Consider the following 19,523-nt stretch of genomic DNA (forward strand, 5'->3'; position numbering starts at 1 on the left):
TAACTGGCAACTGTAACATGTCTTACCCTGTAATGAGTGACACTACACAGAACACTACATTCATATTGATGGAACTGCAACATCCATTGTTAAAACATTTTCCTGTGCGGGAACTGAATATAGAAATTAAAGAACTGTTGATGTCTTGTTGGGTCAGTAAAAGAAGCCTTTTAAATACAAGTCACTTGATCTATGGCAAAGTAAACTACTCTTTAAAAAAAAAATTGAGAAAGTTGACTTAATGGCCAATGACAGCCATTAACTTTTGTATCATTTTTTGATCAAGCAGCAATTCTGTCATTGGTCAACACATCAGTTTGCCCTAATTAAAAAAAAAATCAAGCAAAAGGCAGGCTAGAGATGCACCCTATACCCTGTCTTCTGCCTGATCGCAGACTAAAATAGTTAACTACCTCTCTAAAACTAATCAAGTAAGAGTATCCATGTCAGAGGTGCTGGTTAGCTTTTGTTGACTTCAGTGGTAGCTCTTATCCCAGTGATTTTGAAAAGTGGGCTAAGAAAAGAGACAAGAAATCAACTACCACTGCAGCCAGTGGAAGCTTTGGTATTGATTTTAGTGAGACCAGAACTGAATTCAGTCCCTTCCTATTTCCTTTCTTAACTCATTTTTCAGAGGACCGGTTGCTTTCACTGATGTCAGTGGCATAACTTCTGCTAACTTGAATGACAGCAGGATTGAGCCCCTGATCATAATTGCCTTTTAGAGACAACTTGCTTTGAAATACATTCCAAATGACTTAATTATGATGCCATCACATTTTATTCTATGCTGAAATAAAACAGCAGTTTGCAATTACCATATATAAAAACAACAACAACACTCTATTTTCCCTCCTGCCCCAACACATACAAGGTGCACAGCACTCTGAATTCTGTTGCTTCTTCTGGAGCTCTAATAGCACAAACAACTGATCTTGCTGAAGGCGAAAAGAAAAAATGTTTAGAGGTCCGCAAATGTTTCTAATTGGCAGCAGCAAATCGTTAATGAAAGATAAATGTGGTTCTGGGTGCCTGTGTACACAGGGCTCTTGCTTATGCAGAACTGATCTAAGCATGAAGTTAGAGACACTGGGGCTGGACGCTCGCTGTTGCTGTGTTGGGACAGGATGAGGTAGATAGCTGGTTTCTTACCAGGATTCAGATCCAGGGCAGCTGGCCCACCCTCCCATTGGGAACAGTGAACAAGGAACTTGTAAAATACACAGACCAAATGGAAATGACCCCTATTGACTGAAACCAGCTGCATGTCAGGCTTCTCGCTGTCTCTCTTGATTTGCTATCTCAAATAAATGGATGTGGTAGAAAGGACCATGGAAAGAAAACAAAATAATTTATTCTCCTTGAAGTTGCGCCATGCTAATAGCTACAGTTTTTACAGCTGAAAAAAAAAATGTTTACTCGCGCATTAAGTTTTTCCCTCCTTTTCTTTTTTGGCTTTGAAAAGTGTGCGATTTAGAGCAAAACGCATTGGAGTTCAGCTTCAGTGCATTTTGACAAATACAGCATGGGCATATTCATTAGGTATTCGTCTTTTGTGAAAACGTTGGCTAATGATCGTTTGGTTTTTTGCATTTTGATTCGGAAAACAATTGCAACCGCTTTTGTTGGCACTTTGGCAAAAGTTGTGTCATAGTTCGGATATTTAAAACGCATCTTAGCAAATTTTGAATTGACGTACAAAATGCTTACTTTATTCTTACTTTTCCATATTTTTCCATATTTTTCCTTAAAAATGCTCTTGAATAACACCAGTTATTTGAAGTGTTGTGACGAGCTGTTTGCTATAACCAGGGTAGCATAAGATCACAAATGTTAAGAAAACTGCTGCTGAGTCCTCCATTTTAAATGCAGGGTACTAGAGGTAAGTACCCATCTGAGGGGGACTAGAAAGAATAGGAGATCCCTTCCCATACAGCACTGCCTTGATCTATTGTTCTTTTGAGCAGATTATTAAAAAGTTGTGACAGATTATACTGTTTGGTGTTTTTAGCTGATGTGAACTGGGCAAGAAACTAAATTAAAAGCCAGCAGACTGCTTTTTCTTAGTGCAAGCTGGTGGTGGATTAGCATGAGGCAGGCAAGTTTCCTTTTTTTTTCCTTGGTGAACAGATTGATTTGCAATGTATTACCAGTAGGATCCCAAAACTATTTTAGCAAAGCTGTTAATCTCCCTCACTGTAGTGATCCAAATAAACTTAGTGGAAAATAGGTAGGAGACAGTTGTTAGGGGATATTATTTTTGAACTAGCCCTATTGTCCAGCACTTTCTCCCTCTTCCGCCTTCCCATTTTTCTTCTGCTGTATTTCCTCCCTCCCCCAGAACCACCTTCTTATTTCTTTATGGTTTAGTCTGATAGGGACAGAAACTAAGTAGTATTACATTCCTGAACATAGCCATGCTACACGGGAGCCTTCAGTTGATTTATTTATTTATTTATTAACAAGTGAATATGCAACTTTTTTTCAGTGTTCCCATCCATAAGCTCTACGTATCCTGCCAATTAATTAAAATATCAAAAAAATGCAGTACTTTCTCCCAACCATCCACATGCAATCATATTGGGAATTGGAACATGTAATTATTGTTAGATGCTGTAGGAAAGGCATTTCAGCATAGGGCTGTTCTTTAGAAACTGCTGTTTCTTGTTGGCCTGTTGTTGTCAATTAAGAAAAACAGGATCATTCTTATAAATGAACTGACTAGTAGTATATTTCTCATTATACATTCTGATCTTAGACTGAATCAGATGGATGATTGATTGATTAACTGACTCCTCAGTTACCTTGCATACTCTTCACTGGCATTTAGTGATGTTTGTACACTTCCTTCCTTCCATTTTCTTTTACCCCGCCACATCCACTGGCTGATTAAAGTTATTTGCACCAATGGAGAGCAATTCAACTTAGTGGCTTCCTGATCATGAAAATAGAATATGTGTTTTTATAGAATTATCTGCACTCAATTGATACTCCAAAATGGACAGCAGATATGTACAAGTATTTAAATCTATTTAATGCACCTGACCACTAAATGACAGTTCTCTGAAAGGAACCCATTATCTAGGTGCTATGTAATAATAGAAGTTGGCAATTTAGTAATCAATTTAGAATCAACTGATTCTATGTTACCCAGAGAGGTGGTGGAAGCTCCATCCTTAAGGGTTTTCAAAACCCGGCTAGACAAAGCTTTGGCAGGGATGTTCTAGTTGGGGCTAGTCCTGCTTTGAGCAGAGGATTGGACTAGAAGACCTCCTGAGGTCCCTTCCAACTCTAACTTTCTATGATTCTATGTCACTTTTCCTCAATATAGATCATTCCCATTTATTTGTACCATCTAGTAACTGGAAAAAAAGGGAATTCTTCCACCTACAAATACCATGACAAGAAACAAAGGGCCTTCTCCTGCAAATCTTACACTAGCAAAACTTCTGTTGTCCTCCTCTGTTGTAGCAATACTGAAGGTGGGAGAATTTCACTGATTTTAAGAGGATTTATAGTTAGAACTGAGTTAGGACTACAAAACCAGCACCAGTATTAGTCAAAGCCAGGAGGACATCATATAAACCAAATTTAGTATGCAGTAATTTGCAATAGCAGACAATAGTGTTTCCCAGAACAGACAGAAAACCATGCAAGACTACGCTAAGTATTTTTGTATTACTGGTGAGGAGAAAGACTTGTTGCTCATGTACTAAAGTGCTGAAAAAGTTATTTGTATTTCTGAGTTCTGAAATGTATAAAACATATGTCAATGTTCTGATCAATAAAAATGTCTGTTAATATAGGATAATAACTAAATGTAAGTTAATGTTTGTTCTGCTCTTACCATTTTACCAAACATACTTTTTTTTTTTTAAGTAAGAATGCATGGAACTATAAATTTAATCAGCTGATTAAGAATTAAAAGATAAGAACCAATTCTTTTTCCATAATAACACAGTAGCACAATCTACAATGTGGAAACTTGTAGCATTAAATTGTGATCCAGATGTTTGGGAGTAAATATATATATCTGATATTGACCAGAAAACTAGATTATAGCCTAACAATAAAAGGTGTAAAGTACCTCACTTTTGTTGATAAAGTCAACATGAACAGCAACAGTAGAATAGGTGTTTCTGGTGCCAATATAGTTTCTAAAACATTTGAAAATATGAAATGGCATACTCTGAATGCTCAATATCTTGATTATTGTTTTAAAATTCTCTCTCCTTCTGTTCCAGAGATTGAAAGCAGCACTGACTCATCATCCTGCAGCCATGTCAAATGGAAATATGAACACCATGGGCCACATGATGGAAATGATGAGCTCTCGACAGGACCAGACACCACACCATCATATGCACTCACATCCACATCAGCACCAGACACTGCCATCTCATCACCCATACCCTCATCAGCACCAGCATCCAGCACACCATCCTCATCCTCAGCCCCATCACCAGCAGAACCACCCACATCATCACTCCCACTCGCACCTTCATGCACACCCGGCACATCACCAGACTTCGCCACACCCGCCGTTACATTCAAGCGGACAAGCACAGGTAGAACTGTTCACAGAATTGTCCTCTGTTCCAGAGGAAGTTTAAAAATGGATGTCTGCTGCTTTCATATGCACATGGTCTCCAAAGTGAATCCTCTGCTGCTAATAATAAGTTTACTCTGCTGTTGGCTGTGAAGTTGCAAACTCTTATTCAAACCACGCCAATTTACTCAGAAACAAGAAACTTTATTTCGAATCTCTGTCATGCTAGTAGGCAGCCCTAAGGTCTGTTTAAGCTGAGATATATACAAATTGCCAAGTGTCATTGATATTCTTGCTATCTGATGGAGTTTGGCAAACTGGGTACTGTTGTCTAACAGGTTGAGGTCAAGTTTTTAAATTCTTAGAAATTCGGTCCTCATAGATGGTCACATAACTACCAAAGATGTAAATGACATCGCACATGCATATTTGAGGGAACACCTGTCCCTTGGATATATGTTATTTTTATATCGTATAACAACCTTTGCTCACAGTATCAGAATGCACTTTACAATGAGAGTCAATTATAAGATGACATAGAAAAATAAGAAATAGAAATGTCTTTAAATTAAATCTTCAGATCTATAGATACCTTTACTTTGATTCTGGATCCATTTTTTTTAGCTTGCACTTATTTCTAGATGAGAAACCAAACCAAAATAAATTAAGATCTGAATGAAGTAGAACTTTGATGAAGTTCAAATAGAAATCTATACCTCAGAAAGGCAATATGTTACATGTATAATTTTAAGGCAAAAATGAAAGATATTAAAGCTTTGAAGGAGAGAATAATTCTGGACCTTGTAGATGAAATACTTCTGGTGATGGAGTGACTTTCAGCTGTGCAAAGTTACCTAACTGAGATAGGGATTAACTGAAGGAGCAGGTGAAATTTAGTAGGTGAATGTTATGGCATGGAGAGAGGAGGTGGCCTGTCCATGAAGTGAAATTTAAACTGAAAGGTAATGTTGAATTTAATTCAGGTGGTGGCAAGCCAGTGAAAATAAAGAAAGATGAAAGGTCTGTGCTTTTAGACAGAAAGATGTCCGGCTTCAGCCCGCTGGATCATTTGCTATTTAAAGAACAGGGATCTAGGAAAGCTGCTAGCTGAAAACTGTAGTAGTGAATTAATGAACAAGAATTTCAATAGAATCTACATGAATTCTGGTTGTTTTAAAGTGGTGATAAAATTCAATACCATGGAAAAGTATAGATGAAAGAGAAAAGTATATTAATCATGACTTCAGAATGTAAGGCCTTGGGAGCAAAGTTCAGAACTGTGTTCAGGAAGGTGATAGTGAAATCAGATCTAGAACATAGGGGACGTCAAATGTCTCATGGGGAGTTGGATTCGTGAGGATTTTTGATGCTTACAAGTTCCTCACAGGGAAGCTATTGGAAAACAATGGAGATATTAAAAATGAGAAGATATGGCTGATATTCCAGTATCCCACAACACTGACTATTCACTGCCTTGTTTTCCTATTGCTCTTACTAGAGCTACATAGGATTTCCCTATAATGTCAATTTTAGAAGAGGCAGCTAAATAAGAAAGCCTTGGTGTTGATCACCACAGAAAAAGCTATTAATAAATTAAATAGTCTCATTGACTTAACGGGAACAGGATAAAGTTCCAGTTTGGGCTACCATTGTATTAATTGCCTACCAAAAACGAAAGTAGTACACCTGTGCTAAGACATGCCAGTCTAATGAGCTAATTAGCATGCCACCTGGTACAGGATTTTGTGACTGGTAAGGGCACCCTGCCCCAATAAGTGCTCAGGACATGTAGTAGCTGCATCTTATACCCCTCTGAATGCTTGCAACCCCCTGTGGACTTTGGTCCAAAAGGAGTGTGAAGAGTTTGGAACTGAATGCAGTATTAATATTGGCCACCAACACACCATCCTCATCCATCAGCTGGGACAGGGGAGGCCTTGTAATCAGGCCTAATTGTCGCAAGGAGGTTGAGAACTACTGGTGGAAGGCTAAGTAGTATTCTAGGATCCATAGGTCAGCTGCTTGCCTAGACCACAAAACAGTTTTACCCTCTCCTGGGACACAAGAGCTATAACCCTTTCTAAAAGGGTGCATTAACAGGAATAAAAGGAGGGTTTAGCGAGTAATAAACACAAGGTTATTACTTTCTAAGACCATCCATAATCCCCCTGATATGGGCCTCTCTGGGGGTCAGATTGCTTCAGCAGACATTAATTTTATGGTGCATTTTACTAATTATTAACCTCCTCATTCCACTGAGCCGGATACCTCAGTTCCAAGCTGCCTGTCAAACAAAGGCATGAGCTGAATTGTTGTGTGTGCTGCATGCCCTTTGCCATAACTTTCATTATTCTACACCATACCCTTGTGTAATGTCAGAATTAATTTCATGCTTTTCAACAGTCAGTTTGAGACACACATGAGCCTAATGAATTATGTTTTGCTAAAACGAATGAATGACTACTAATACTGTGTTAAGTTACAAAGAATAAAAGAAAGTATTGGATCAAGGATCAAGGTAAAAATGGTTGTTTAATGTGTCCCTTTATTAGTGATAAATGTTTTGCTTTATGGTGGCTGGTTTGCCTCAAACATTACAGAAAATTACTCTAGTATTGTTATGTTTGTTGCATCAAAATTTCTTCCTATCAAACTTGCTGCTGTGACAGCTTAGGCACAGTTGGATCATTTGTATTTTGTTATAGTATATTACCTGCTCTATCCCTGAGTTATTCTGAATACCTGATAAGCAACCCTTAACAATGTATTAATCACCTTTTTTAGTAGCACATGCAATTGCATGGTGTGGAAGGCTTTGAGGGGGGAAGCCCTGCTGAAGAATAATGCTTAAACTATTATCAAGATAAGGCCTAATAGACTTCAGGGTCAAAATATATCTAGGATAATTCAATTAACTATCCCACATGATACCAAGAATGGTGCAGATTTTCTAATTCATATCTACCAAAGATGGAAGGGCAGTGTTTTGTAAGTTTGCCTCAGTTACCAAACTACAGATTACTTCAACTGAAAACTAAATGAGCCACTATTTATTCAGGATAGGGGATTCTAGGAAAAAAGTTTTTATATAGCAGCCCGGTATGTCAGTATTACAGACATGACTGGCAGAGCTGAAAAACAGAAAAGCTTTTCATGCTGGATGAAAAAGGAGAGAGAAATGGGCTAAGGAAAGCTTTGGTGTCCAGAAACATAAATAACAGTCCTTTGAAGTCTCAAAAGGTGTTGTATGTGAAAAAATGAAAGGCCTTTGATGTTATGTTGACATTAAGAGAGATCTCTGAGACCTCTATATTCAGACATGTTGCTAAAGAGGCAGCATGAACAGCCCCAGTGGATGTGAAGCAGCTGCCATTGCTGAACAGTAAGCGCCTTCAGGGAGTAAGAGAGCACTTGGTGCTAAGGGCAGACCCAAACAGTCCTCCTCCTGAACGCCAGTGAGTGCAATCACTCCATCTACATGAGCAAGCTCCATTGATGGGAAGAACAATATAAACTGTAGTGTAGATGGGGTTAGGGAATTTTTACTAGCATGTTTGAATTAATTGTCTAAAAATTCAGTTTCTAATGGGCATCCTTCAAATAGTGAGTTCTGGCTTATTAAAAAATAACAATCTTTAAAGAAAGTTTTTACTGGTTTTATTTCTCGTCTATATCTGTTTCCAGCGTTTTTGAACAAGGGTGAAACTGATTCTGATTGTATGAGGTGTGGGGAAGAAGTGAACTTGACTATATGAATTAAGTGCCCTGAAGTGCATAGATTAACCAAAGTAAATAAAAAATAGAGAAAAAAAATCATATCTTTTTCACTATTATCAAGTGTATTGCTATTTGGCATGAAGCCTTCAGATAGAAAAGTTATTTTGCAGGGTTGGACACCAAGGCTTATGATTTTGATAATTCAGGTTTCCAGCAAGTTCTAAATGTCTGATTCAAACAGTAGCATGATTAATGCTGGGATTTTTCAAAGGTGATTAATGACACGGCTGCACAGTAAACTCGCCATGCTGTGCAGTGGCACCTTCCGACATGCTGTATTGCTCCGTGTGGGCTGCCTCCTAAATTGCAAGAGATCAGATCCACATGACACTGCAGGCAAGTTAATTAGCATGGAGGTGGGGAGTGGGCTAATCACTTTTGAGTGACAGTGTCAAGCTGAAGCACTGCACAGAAGCAGTTCTACTTGTTTCCATATTGAAGACAGCTTGCTTGAAACTAGAGTACTGCTACTGCACACACTAGGTTTACCATGGAGACATGACTATACACCAGTATACTGATGGGAAAAGAGGTACTACATACAGCATCTCCAAAGAGGTGTTCACCACCAAAACATGCACTATGGTACATGTGAAATAGAAGTGACCTAAAAGTATGAACATAATTAAAAACTTCCAAGGCCCTTGCAGTCTTCTCCTTTGATTAATTAAAAAACTTGCTATGAGAAAACTAACCTCCCATGTTGAATCAGGCACTTTAAAAGGATACATTTTTAATAAGGAAGGAAGGAAAAAAAATGTAATTTTCCCTGCTGCAGTTCAGAAAACCATTCCAAAAACCCTCTCCTTGATTAGGTTGGGCATTTGTCATAGCCTAATTTAAGTGGCATCTGGTGGAATCTTTCACTCTGTGCCATCTTTATATCTTGCCAGAACATCTGCAAACTTAGGCCATACATTGGTGATAATTTTTGTTTAATGGTTCCTCCTCCCCCCGCTTTTCTTTCTTTTGAAGCACTTGATATTGGCTAGAGCTCACCTACTCACCCTCTTTGCTAAACTTTGTTTCATTACATCATAAGGTTTCACCAGCGGCACAGCAGATGCAGCCCACTCAGACAATACAGCCGCCTCAGCCCACTGGAGGGCGTCGGAGGAGGGTGGTGGATGAAGACCCAGATGAGAGAAGGCGAAAATTTCTGGAAAGGAACCGAGCAGCTGCTACACGCTGCAGACAGAAGAGGAAGGTCTGGGTGATGTCACTGGAAAAGAAAGCAGAAGAACTCACCCAGACAAACATGCAGCTTCAGGTGCGAGCTACTGTCTGCATCCTCATGACACAGAGGCCCTGTTTACATTGAAAGGCTTTTGCTGTACCAGTGGTTCTTGTTAACATAAGTATTACCACTGCACATTAGAGGAATAGTGAAAATATAGACATAATCAAAGTGTGTTAATCAAGATATATGCTTAAATACATATAAAAAAATTTTAATGCAGTAGGATCAGCCAGGAAAAATGATCTTGAGATTTAGAAGCTTTACTAGGTTGAGTGACGTATTTAAAAAAAAAAAAAAGTGACAAGGGGAAAAAAAATCCCAAACAGTTGGTAACTCAGCTATAAAAGACTACTTCTTTAAGAAAAAAAAAGAACACCGCTACATTTTAATCCAAAGCCAGCGGGATACAGTTCTAATAAAAATCACCTGTTTGTAAGGGAACAAAATGGATGGAAATCATCTGAAAACAGTAGATAGTAAGGGTCCTAGCTTCTTCTCAATGTTTAGCAAATATAGGTTGCCAGGACTTACTAGTCCATAATTATTTACATAATCATTTATTTCTTAAATGCATCAGCATGGCTTACCTTGAGCAGAATAGATCCATGTGGAGCTTTGCACATTGAGTCTTGTAACATCTCTGCTGTCATGGTGGCATATCCTAGATACACATGCATTTAATCCAGGATCAGTTTACTCATGAGTAAACTACTTGCTAGTAAATGCTCCTGGCCAGGCATCTACTCATGCAGAGAAGTGGGGTCAGATATGCTGCTAATGGCAGCAAACTGTTTCTGCCTCTTGGGCTCCTGCCACCATCAGGGAGAGCTCTAGGCTCTCCCTAGGTACTAGCTCAAAGGCTGGAAGGGAGCACCAGGTCAGGAGACAGGAATCTTCTGGTCAGGGCTGGGACATTACACCCTGCCCCCAGGGCCTGCCTGCTGCCAGGGAGAAGTGGGGACAATGTTCCCCTGACCTGGCAGCAGGGAGCTCCTGGCTCTGGCTCCCCAAGGGGCAGGAGAGGAGCAGGTCCCAGCCCTTTGCCCCGATCTACCAGTGGGGCAGCTAGCAGCTAGCTGTGGGGAACAGGCTAGGGAGCTTGTTCCCTGCCCAGCTCCATAAGCATAAGCTCATATGCCCTTATGTGCACATCAGCATGCAGCTGGGCAGGGAACAGGTCCCCAGCCCCCGTCAGCAAGGAGCTCCCACCACCAGCTCCATGGTTGAAATCCTTATCTCCCAGAGCCAGCTCAGCAGTCATGGGGTCAGCACTGGGAGATACAGATTTCCCGGTCCCCATTCCCCAATCATGATTTCAGAATGGGAGGCTTGGAGCTCCCTGCTACCAGGGTAGTGGACATAATCCCCACCCAGACTCTGGTGGCGGAGTCCACCCCACAGCACGAGCACTTACTACACCATCACTAATCAAAAGAAAATTTGCTACTTGCATTTGCAGTTAGCAAATTTACTTATGATTAGCAAGGTTTACTCTGTAGTAAGCACATCCACACGTTGACTGCACAGTAAACTACACTACTTTGTAGTTAAGTATCTCATCTACACATGCCTGCCATGTACAGTATTGGGCCACCATTTGGTCTAAGGGCCATGTTTTAGCTTGCCCTGTCTATACTGAGAACAATACTTTCTTTGATTTAAAACACTGAAGGAAGATGCTCATGTGGTCACAACACAGCTCTCTGCACTTATTTGTTTGCCTACAGATGGCAAGTTTCAGTCAGTGAATAGAAAATAATTTTAAAAAATCCCACATCATATACCTCTGTGTTAATATAAACTATGTGTATGACAGATGTCTGTGACTCTCAGATTTTATTCAGTTGGAGAGTTCTGAGTTTTATCAGCTTGTTTCAAGATGTGCTGCAAGGCTCCTAGGCTGACTCTGCATCTCTCTATGGGGATGGTAATCTCATAACTGACTACCCCAGCTTTATGACACCTTGCACAAGCACAGCAACACAAAGAGACCATATTGCAACTGAGGACCAGGATTGTTGTCTTGCTGCACTTACTGGTTTTGAAAACTCAGTCACAGAATTTTGCAGTTTTATATTTAGTTTTTTGTAAAATAACAACAACAAAAATAATAGTTGTTATTAATAGCAGTCTAGTTTTTCAGGAACACATTCAAACAAACTAAATACCTTTTCCTCTCTGATTAATAGTGCAATATCTTCATCTGTGTGAGACAGAGAAAGAAAACTGAATAAATCCATAGAAATTGCCTTGCCTTTTGAGTGGCCTCACAACTGAGCTATATATTCACCAGCTAATAGGGACATATTTCAACAGACGTTTCTGGAGATAATATTGCCAGTCATTAAACAACAACCCTTCCCCTCTTTTTGTTGTTTTTTTAAGTGCAAAAGCAGGCAGTCCCACAGGTTTTTAAATTAGCAGACACAACCTCAGTCAAAGTTGGGTTTGGAAAGGCTAGGGGGAAGGGGAGAGGAAGCAGTTCCTGGACAAACCCAAGGTCTGTTGGTTTCCAGATGCACCAATCTTTATGGTCATTCAAGAGAAATGAGGTTTCGCTGATTGCAAATTTTAATAATTTGGTGACAAATGAGTCCTTTTTATACAAAAGAACATGTTATAGATTATGCTAAATTACATTATATCACTTGTGAATTAAATATACCTGTTGAAAACCCATTGAAACATATTTACAATATACTACTGTAATGTCGGTGGATGCTGATCCCTCTAGGGCTAAGAACAAGTAAATGCAATGAATCATGAGTGAATCAGCCAAAATCAGTTTAAATGGTATGGAAGATACAAGTCAGAATAGTGATTTCTCTAAGTAAACTCCCCTACATGTTTTATGAGTCATTTCTCTCTGATATAACTTACAATGCTAGGAGTCTATATTTGTGAGCTAAATCAGAGTAGGTTACTTTTTAAAAAGTAAAATGACAAATTCATGATTTTTATTTTTAAAAATGGTATATCATAAGTATCTGGCCCCGGGATTTTATAATTTAAATGTCATTTCTTAATGTTTTAGTTTTTCTTTGTAATGTTTTCCATTATAAAAAGCAAATGGACCTGTCTGAGATGCACAATATTGCATATAGGATACACTGTATATTCAGAAACAACAGTAGCACTAAACACACTAATGTGACAAAACAATAAATGGAAGCAAATCATAATCTACTACATTTTGAGAGCTGAGGTTAATAGAAGTATTTCAGATTTGCACTAATGTTACAGAAAAGATTTCTCCCAATATCTGTGATGGCAAAAAAATCTTATGCAACCCCATTGCTGTAGTTACCTTGACAAGAGCACAAACATGAGAAGTCTTGCTGATTTGTTAACTTGTTTCTTCCAGCTTTTAAGTTAAAAGTCTCTCTCTCTCTCTCTTCTCTAGAATGAGGTTTCCATGTTGAAAAATGAGGTAGCACAGCTGAAACAGTTATTGTTAACACATAAAGACTGTCCAATAACAGCTATGCAAAAAGAGTCACAAGGATATCTAAGTAAGTAACTGGTGTGTTTTGTGTTTATCTATAGTTATTCACAAGAACCCCAAACAAAGGTGCCAGTTCTTCCCTCTACATTTGCTTGTTATTTAGTACGTTCATTTGAACCAATCTTTCTGAACATCAGAGTATTAAGGGTTGAAATAAAATATCTAGAGATAAGTACATAAATTAAAACGAGCAATTTTAAAACTGATATACCCTCCCAATTCAGCAGCTGACTTTTTCATGGACTGGAGACTTCTGGGTTGCTCACTTGCAAACTGGGGCCATATGTTTTAACTAATTATGATATCTCTCTTTGTAAAATATGCCACTTATTATTTATCAAGCTCCAACCAAAAATAGTATTTTATGCTTCAGATAAATAAATAATGTTTCTGCCTCCCCCCCCTTTATTTATTTCTTTATTTATTGAACTCAAAGCTCCAACTATACTACCGGGCACAATGCTGCTGATGCATTAAAATACCTCAGGGCTGTTCCTTGACTGGGTGCACTGGTAAGTGAAGTAATGGTGGACTCCAAAGAGAATAGACAAACATATCTTTAAACCACTTTAAAAGGGGAGGGAGAGCTACCATTCAGAAGTACGCATCAGATGTTATGATGTGTGTGCATGATTCTGTAACAATACAAACAAGCTAAATGGCTCTTTGACCCTGAGTGAAGCAAGGTTAAAGTTTGGACACTTTTGCTTTGTTTGTATGGGTTCAGAACCATTGAGCTACAACATTTACACCCTAATGGTTCAAACAGAAGAGCAGCTCCTAACTGTAATGCAGAATGATTTCTGCATAACATTCTGAGTTACAATGTTACCCCAGACCAAACAGAAGTTCACTGTTGGTTCCAGGAGGAAGGGGAATCTAGCTGCAGGCTGGGAGCTGCAGCCAGGTGCCCGTAGCAATGGCCAGGGCTCTCTGCCAGTGCTTGCTGTTTCAGAACGGGAGAGGGGAAAGGCAGCAGAGGGAGCACATTCTTGGGACTCCCCAGCCAGTGCTGGAGGGTGGGGTGGGTGAACTGCAGCTCCCCTCCCCCACCTCAGGGGGGCTCCAATACACCTGTCCCACCCTTCAGGGGGACTGAAAAAACTCAGCCTGAACTTCCTCTGCTTCCTTTCCCCCATCTTATTCTGAAAACAGTGACAGGCTGAGAGCTCTGCAGACACAGATTACAGAAGACCCTACATTTTGAAGGGGATATGTGTGGTAGCTGTGTTGGTCTGACACAAAAAGAAATGTAAAAATCTGGAACTCTTGGTTCTAAAATGCTACCTTTTATTAGACCAACTGAGAAATTGCAAAAAAAAAAAAAAAATCCTCTTTTTCTGCAAGCTTCTGGGCTCATGCACCCTTCATCAAAGCCTGATCCCTGAGCCTGATGAAAGGTGCATGAGCCTGACAGCTTGCAGAAAATGTTTTTATTTTGCAGTGTCTCAGTTGGTCTAATAAAAGGTACCATTCTGGAACCAAGAGTTCTGGATTTTTGCACTACAGTTTGAAACTTCTTTATTTGATACCTCATGCAATGAGGGGTCAGATTTTCACCTGATTGGCCATTTTTAAGCAGTTTGTAGCCATGCACTTGTTTGGTCACAGCTATAAACTGCTTTTCATGGCCAGATTGGGCAAAAATTGTCACTTCTGACTAAGAGCGTAAATCAGTATCCTTTGGTAATCGCTAGTGTTGTTACCCCTGTTTACTGTCCTAACCAATTCTATTCATGGACTAAAAAATAAAAGGAAACTATCATTCCCTGAGATTGGTGTAGTTGAGTTCTACAACTCTCTCTCTCCCGAATGTTCCTCTCTCATTTAAAAAACAAAACACTAACAGAGAGACTGATGACAGACAGAGAAAATAATCCAAGCTTGTCTTATAAGTATAGTAAGTGAAGGGCAGATTCCCTATTCAGCATAGCAAAAGGAGACTCTTGGCTCCCCAGTTCCCTGTCTGGATCTAGAGCAGGCTAGAGCAGCCCCAGGGCTGTTCTAATATTTGCCAGATGGCAACATTCGCTTAAAGTAAAAAATGAGCTAGAATGCAATGTGCCAGCCACACCTCCAACACAAACACACGTTCTTCCTGCATTGGAGTCTTCAGGGAGAGTTATATAGGAGCCAGCTGCATGCCCTCTAGGGGTTTCTTACATAAACATGGGAAATAGAGCCAGTTTCCATCCTCTCTTCACCACAGTGTATCTGGCCTTTTCATGCCAGTCAAAGAAAAATAGAATTTCATTATATTTAGTACTATAATTTGCTTAAACAACCTCTTCTATATGGTGGCACACTGCACTGTAATGCAGGTATCAATCGCCTCTGCTGCAGCCAATAAAGCATTTCAGTAACCCAGTGTTATGAACTATTATGTCACAAACCTTATAATATTTGGCCTTTAAGGCTAAGTACAGACAGTCAGAAAGCCTGAGGCTGAAATGATTCAATCTTGAAAGCTTCCTTAGTCTAAGCTGCATGGGTTGAACTAATAACCAACTGAACTGACATTCAGTTTTCAATTGGGAAAGGCAGGGAGAGGTCTGCACAGACAAAGGTCAGGAGGTGGGGGGGCACTAGAACGCGTCTCCCAGGCCAGCCCAGCCAGGTGTCCCCAAACCCTTGCTGTCCCCCCACAGAGGGCTAAGGAGTCCCCTGTCCAGATGCTGGCCTGATGGGGGAGCCTGTTCAGGTGGTTTCCCCCAGCCTGGGTTCCCCAGCCCAAGTAGCCCTGGGGAGCTGAGGGGAATGCTCCCTCCCCATTCCCAGATGCAGATTGCTTCAGAGGGAGGGAGAGGAAGTCCTCCAGGCTAGGTGCCTGCCTGTGCAGCCCAGCATGGGGGCACTGAGGAGCCCTGCCTTAGGAGGCTTTCCTCTACCCCAGCCCAGGGTCCCCCAACCCAGGGCAGCCCCAGGGAGCTGAGGGGGATTCTTCTCTACCCCAACTGCTTGTCTTAGTTGATGTAGTCTCAGGGATAGCCCAGGGAGTGAAGGAAAATTCCTCTGCTCCCCTGCATTAGTTTTGTCTCAGACTTGCAGCACCTAAGGAAAAACTGGCTGGGGAGGAGCAGGAGAATTTCCCTCTGTTCCTTGAAGTTGCCTGAGACTCACAGGGGCTGAAGCAAGCAGCTCTGCCATTCCAGAGGAGTAGAATTCCCCTCAGCTCCCTGGGGCTGCCTGGGGCTGGGGGACCCTGGGCTGGGGTGGGTGGAAGCCTCCCAAGGCGGGGCTCCCTGGTGCCCCCACGCTGGGCTAAATGGCAGGAACCCAGCCTGAAGGACTCCTTCTCCCTCTCTCCTGTGGCAGCTGCTGAAACAATCAGCAGCTCAGAAAGGGGGAAGAAGAAGGGGAGAGACCTGCCAGGGAATGAAAAGCCCTCATGACAGGGCCTTTCCCTCCCACTATGAGCTGTGTAGACCCTGGGTAGAGTGGTCTGGGGGTGGGGGTGGTCTATTCCCCTGCCCTCCATCCCTATGGACTGACAGGTGCAGACAGGAAGCAAGCTAAGGAGCAAAGGGGTAAGACAGTCTCTGCTCCACAGGAGCCAGCAGCATAGCTCAGGGCTGCAGAGCATCCTGGGATGCTGGGGGACTGTGAATTAACTTGAACCAGGAAGGAATCTGGGACAGAAGTTCCATAAACTGGTTTGACCTAAATTGTCTAAGTCTGATACTGCATACAACCAGGTTTAACTTAAACTGGTTTTGGTCATTTTGAAAGTGGTTTATGTGCATTGAACTTCTGTTCAGTTACAGGTTTAAACCAGTTTCTGATCACTTAAACTGGTTTGTGTGTAACTTCAGCCCCTTGCCTAAGAGAAAATATTAGCTTATTATATGAGGACCTGATTTTAAAACCTGCCAAGTTTCTAGCTCTAAATTTTGTAGGGAGAAAGTTGCAGGTGTGAACCTTAAACCTTAAAGGCTCAGAAATCAGAAGTCAAATAAAAAGCACTTGGGGGGGCGCATCTACATGAGATGTTTACTACTCAGTAGATTAATTAGCTGCAAAGTAAATGTTTCAGTGTCTGCATGCTCTCCCCTACTATGCTGGTGTAAACCAATTTCTTCTACAGCAGGATAGTACTTGTAAATATTATCTTGCAGCAGTGCACATGTACACTTTGCCCCAGCTGGCTGGGGCACAAGGGTGCTTCAGTATGGGGGCGGCCTGCTGGCTATCCCCACACTGAAGCACTCTTGTGCCTCAACCAGCCCTTCCACAGCATGTTTAGCTGAGGTGACTAGCCCCAGGCTGGCAGACCCTCTGCCGTCCAGGGCTGCTCCAACCCAGCTCAATGTGATGCACTCCTGGGCCCACATTCAAATGGCAATAAACTCCAAAATGTATTGCTCCAGAGTTTATTGCTCCCAGGCGCATGTTCAAACTGTGCGCCTAGGTGTTTATTGCTCCAGAGTTTATTGCTTTGAATTAATTGCATGTGTAGACATGCCCTGTGTGCATAATTTTAAAGTCCAAAGATCTTTGAATACATGGAGTCGACAGGCCTGCAGCCTTAGTGATAGGTCTTGTCTTTAACAATACTGTAATACAGCAGACTCCTACAGACATAATGTGATTTGTGTTCTTTTTTTAGGTCCCGAGAGTAGCCCTCCTGCAAGCCCAGTCCCAGCTTGCTCCCAACAGCAAGTCATCCAGCATAACACCATTACAACTTCCTCTTCTGTCAGCGATGTCGTAGGAAGCTCCACCCTTACTCAGCTTGCCAGTCACAGAACAGATATGAATCCAATTCTTTAAAACTGAATGGTCAAAACTACTATGGGAGTGGTAGTCCTTTATGTGAAGGACATTTTCAACATTAACTCAGCCCTGGAAGACTCCTCAATCCTTGAAAGACTATGGCTTTCATTTTTATAGTTATTAAAATGTCTTTTATACTTAGTTACAAAAAAGGGAGTTATGCAATTAATATGCTATCAGCTTGAGAAGTGCTTTGGTGCTTTCTCCAATTTTTGGTACCAGTTGTTTATAAACTGAACTGTTTCTGTACATAGTCATGTTCCCTTCTTCACAGTCTAGCCTGAGGCCTCAGAAACATGGAGTTTTGTTAAATTGCAGCTTGTTAGCCAAAATGAGGCATACAAAGTATTAAAACAGAGTCAGACATTGGTAACGAGAAATATTAAGGCTATAAATATTTCGAGCATGCTCTGGTGACAGCATAATAAAAAATAAAGTTAGCTTTGTGATACCACCAGAACCTCATCAGGTATGCAGAACCTCTTTCTGAGCTAAAAATGCTTATATCAATATATGGATCTTAGAACAAAATCACCCCAAATAATACACTCTCATGTTTGGCTTTCCACTTGCCCATGTCCTATTAATCTTTATTTTTCACATATCTTCCTTTCCCTTTCTTAGTCCTCCAGCCCTTTCTTCTTCTTCAAGTTCCTCCTGTTTTTCTTCATTCTAAATCTCTCTCAGTATTCTTCACTGCTTTTTTTTTCTTTTAAGAGTACTAAAAAAGGGGGGGAAAAACTTTAAACCCACCCACAAAAAACTGTTGGTATATCTGCTGCTCTCAATGCCTTCACTCACAGCTGGCTGAACTTTTGCTTTTTGAAAAATCAAAATGCAGGAGTTTAATGCTCCTGATTTAGTGTTTTTAATAAACAGCAGAAGTTAAAAGCAGTTTAGTCACAGGTGAAGCATGACTGAAAGACAGCTGTGTTGATGCTAGGAGCCTTGTAAGATTCTGTGGTAAATGTCCATGGCACAGGACAAGAATAGCAAAATCACACCTAAGAATTACAGCAGTTTTTTTACACTGTCAATCATTAATGTAGAAAATCCTTGAAGTATACAGCAGTTAAGAAAGACTCTAATCACTCAGCAGATGAATTGTTCCACCACCAAAAGCTAACAGCCTAAGATTTCACAGGCTATAAATAAAATTAATCAGATTGAAAATTTTGACCAGTTGGAAAAATATTATTATTCATTACCAGGTAAAAGACAAATTCTTCACAGCCATTTTTTAAACATACATGGACAGGATCCTTAGCTGGTATATATTGGTGTAGCTCCACTGACTTTAAGAGACCAATGCCAGTTTGCCTAGCTGAGGATCTGTTCTGTGTGAACACCAAGAACACTTTTTAGCTATTATACGCTGCCAGACTGGTGTAAATTCTGCTATACATTGCGGGTGATATTCACTCCTCAAAAGATAGCCCTTGCACTCCATCTTTTTCTTTTACTTTTTCTTTTTCTGAAGCCATGATTTGTGCTGGCCCTCTCCAGGGCTGACTTCCATCTTGGGATAATGTATGGGAAATGAAGTGTTAAAGAATACGGTAGATGACAGCCAATTCGTTCTAATACATTGGCACCTAATTTTGTTCCCAGTAAAGTCAATAGCAAAGCTCACATTTACTCCTGTGCATAGGTGACTGGTAGGGAGTGCACAGGGCTGC

General features: G+C 40.6%; 1 protein-coding gene across 3 annotated transcripts in view; it reads left to right on the top strand.

Annotated features, from left to right (window-relative positions):
- CREB5 (cAMP responsive element binding protein 5) overlaps positions 1 to 18,500 on the top strand; it is a 356,099-nt gene extending 337,599 nt beyond the window's left edge. For all 3 annotated transcript variants that reach the window (XM_019535356.1, XM_019535363.1, XM_019535372.1), the window contains 4 exons: positions 4,245 to 4,568; positions 9,369 to 9,596; positions 12,970 to 13,078; positions 17,678 to 18,500. In XM_019535356.1, coding sequence (XP_019390901.1) covers positions 4,245 to 4,568; positions 9,369 to 9,596; positions 12,970 to 13,078; positions 17,678 to 17,841 — 825 coding nt within the window. In that variant the 3' untranslated portion in view covers positions 17,842 to 18,500. The remainder of the gene's footprint in view (positions 1 to 4,244; positions 4,569 to 9,368; positions 9,597 to 12,969; positions 13,079 to 17,677) is intronic.
- The last annotated feature ends 1,023 nt before the right edge of the window (positions 18,501 to 19,523 follow it).

Source organism: Crocodylus porosus, unplaced genomic scaffold (assembly GCF_001723895.1).
Source record: "Crocodylus porosus isolate Cpor-Errol unplaced genomic scaffold, CroPor_comp1, whole genome shotgun sequence".
Lineage (NCBI taxonomy): Eukaryota > Metazoa > Chordata > Crocodylia > Crocodylidae > Crocodylus > Crocodylus porosus.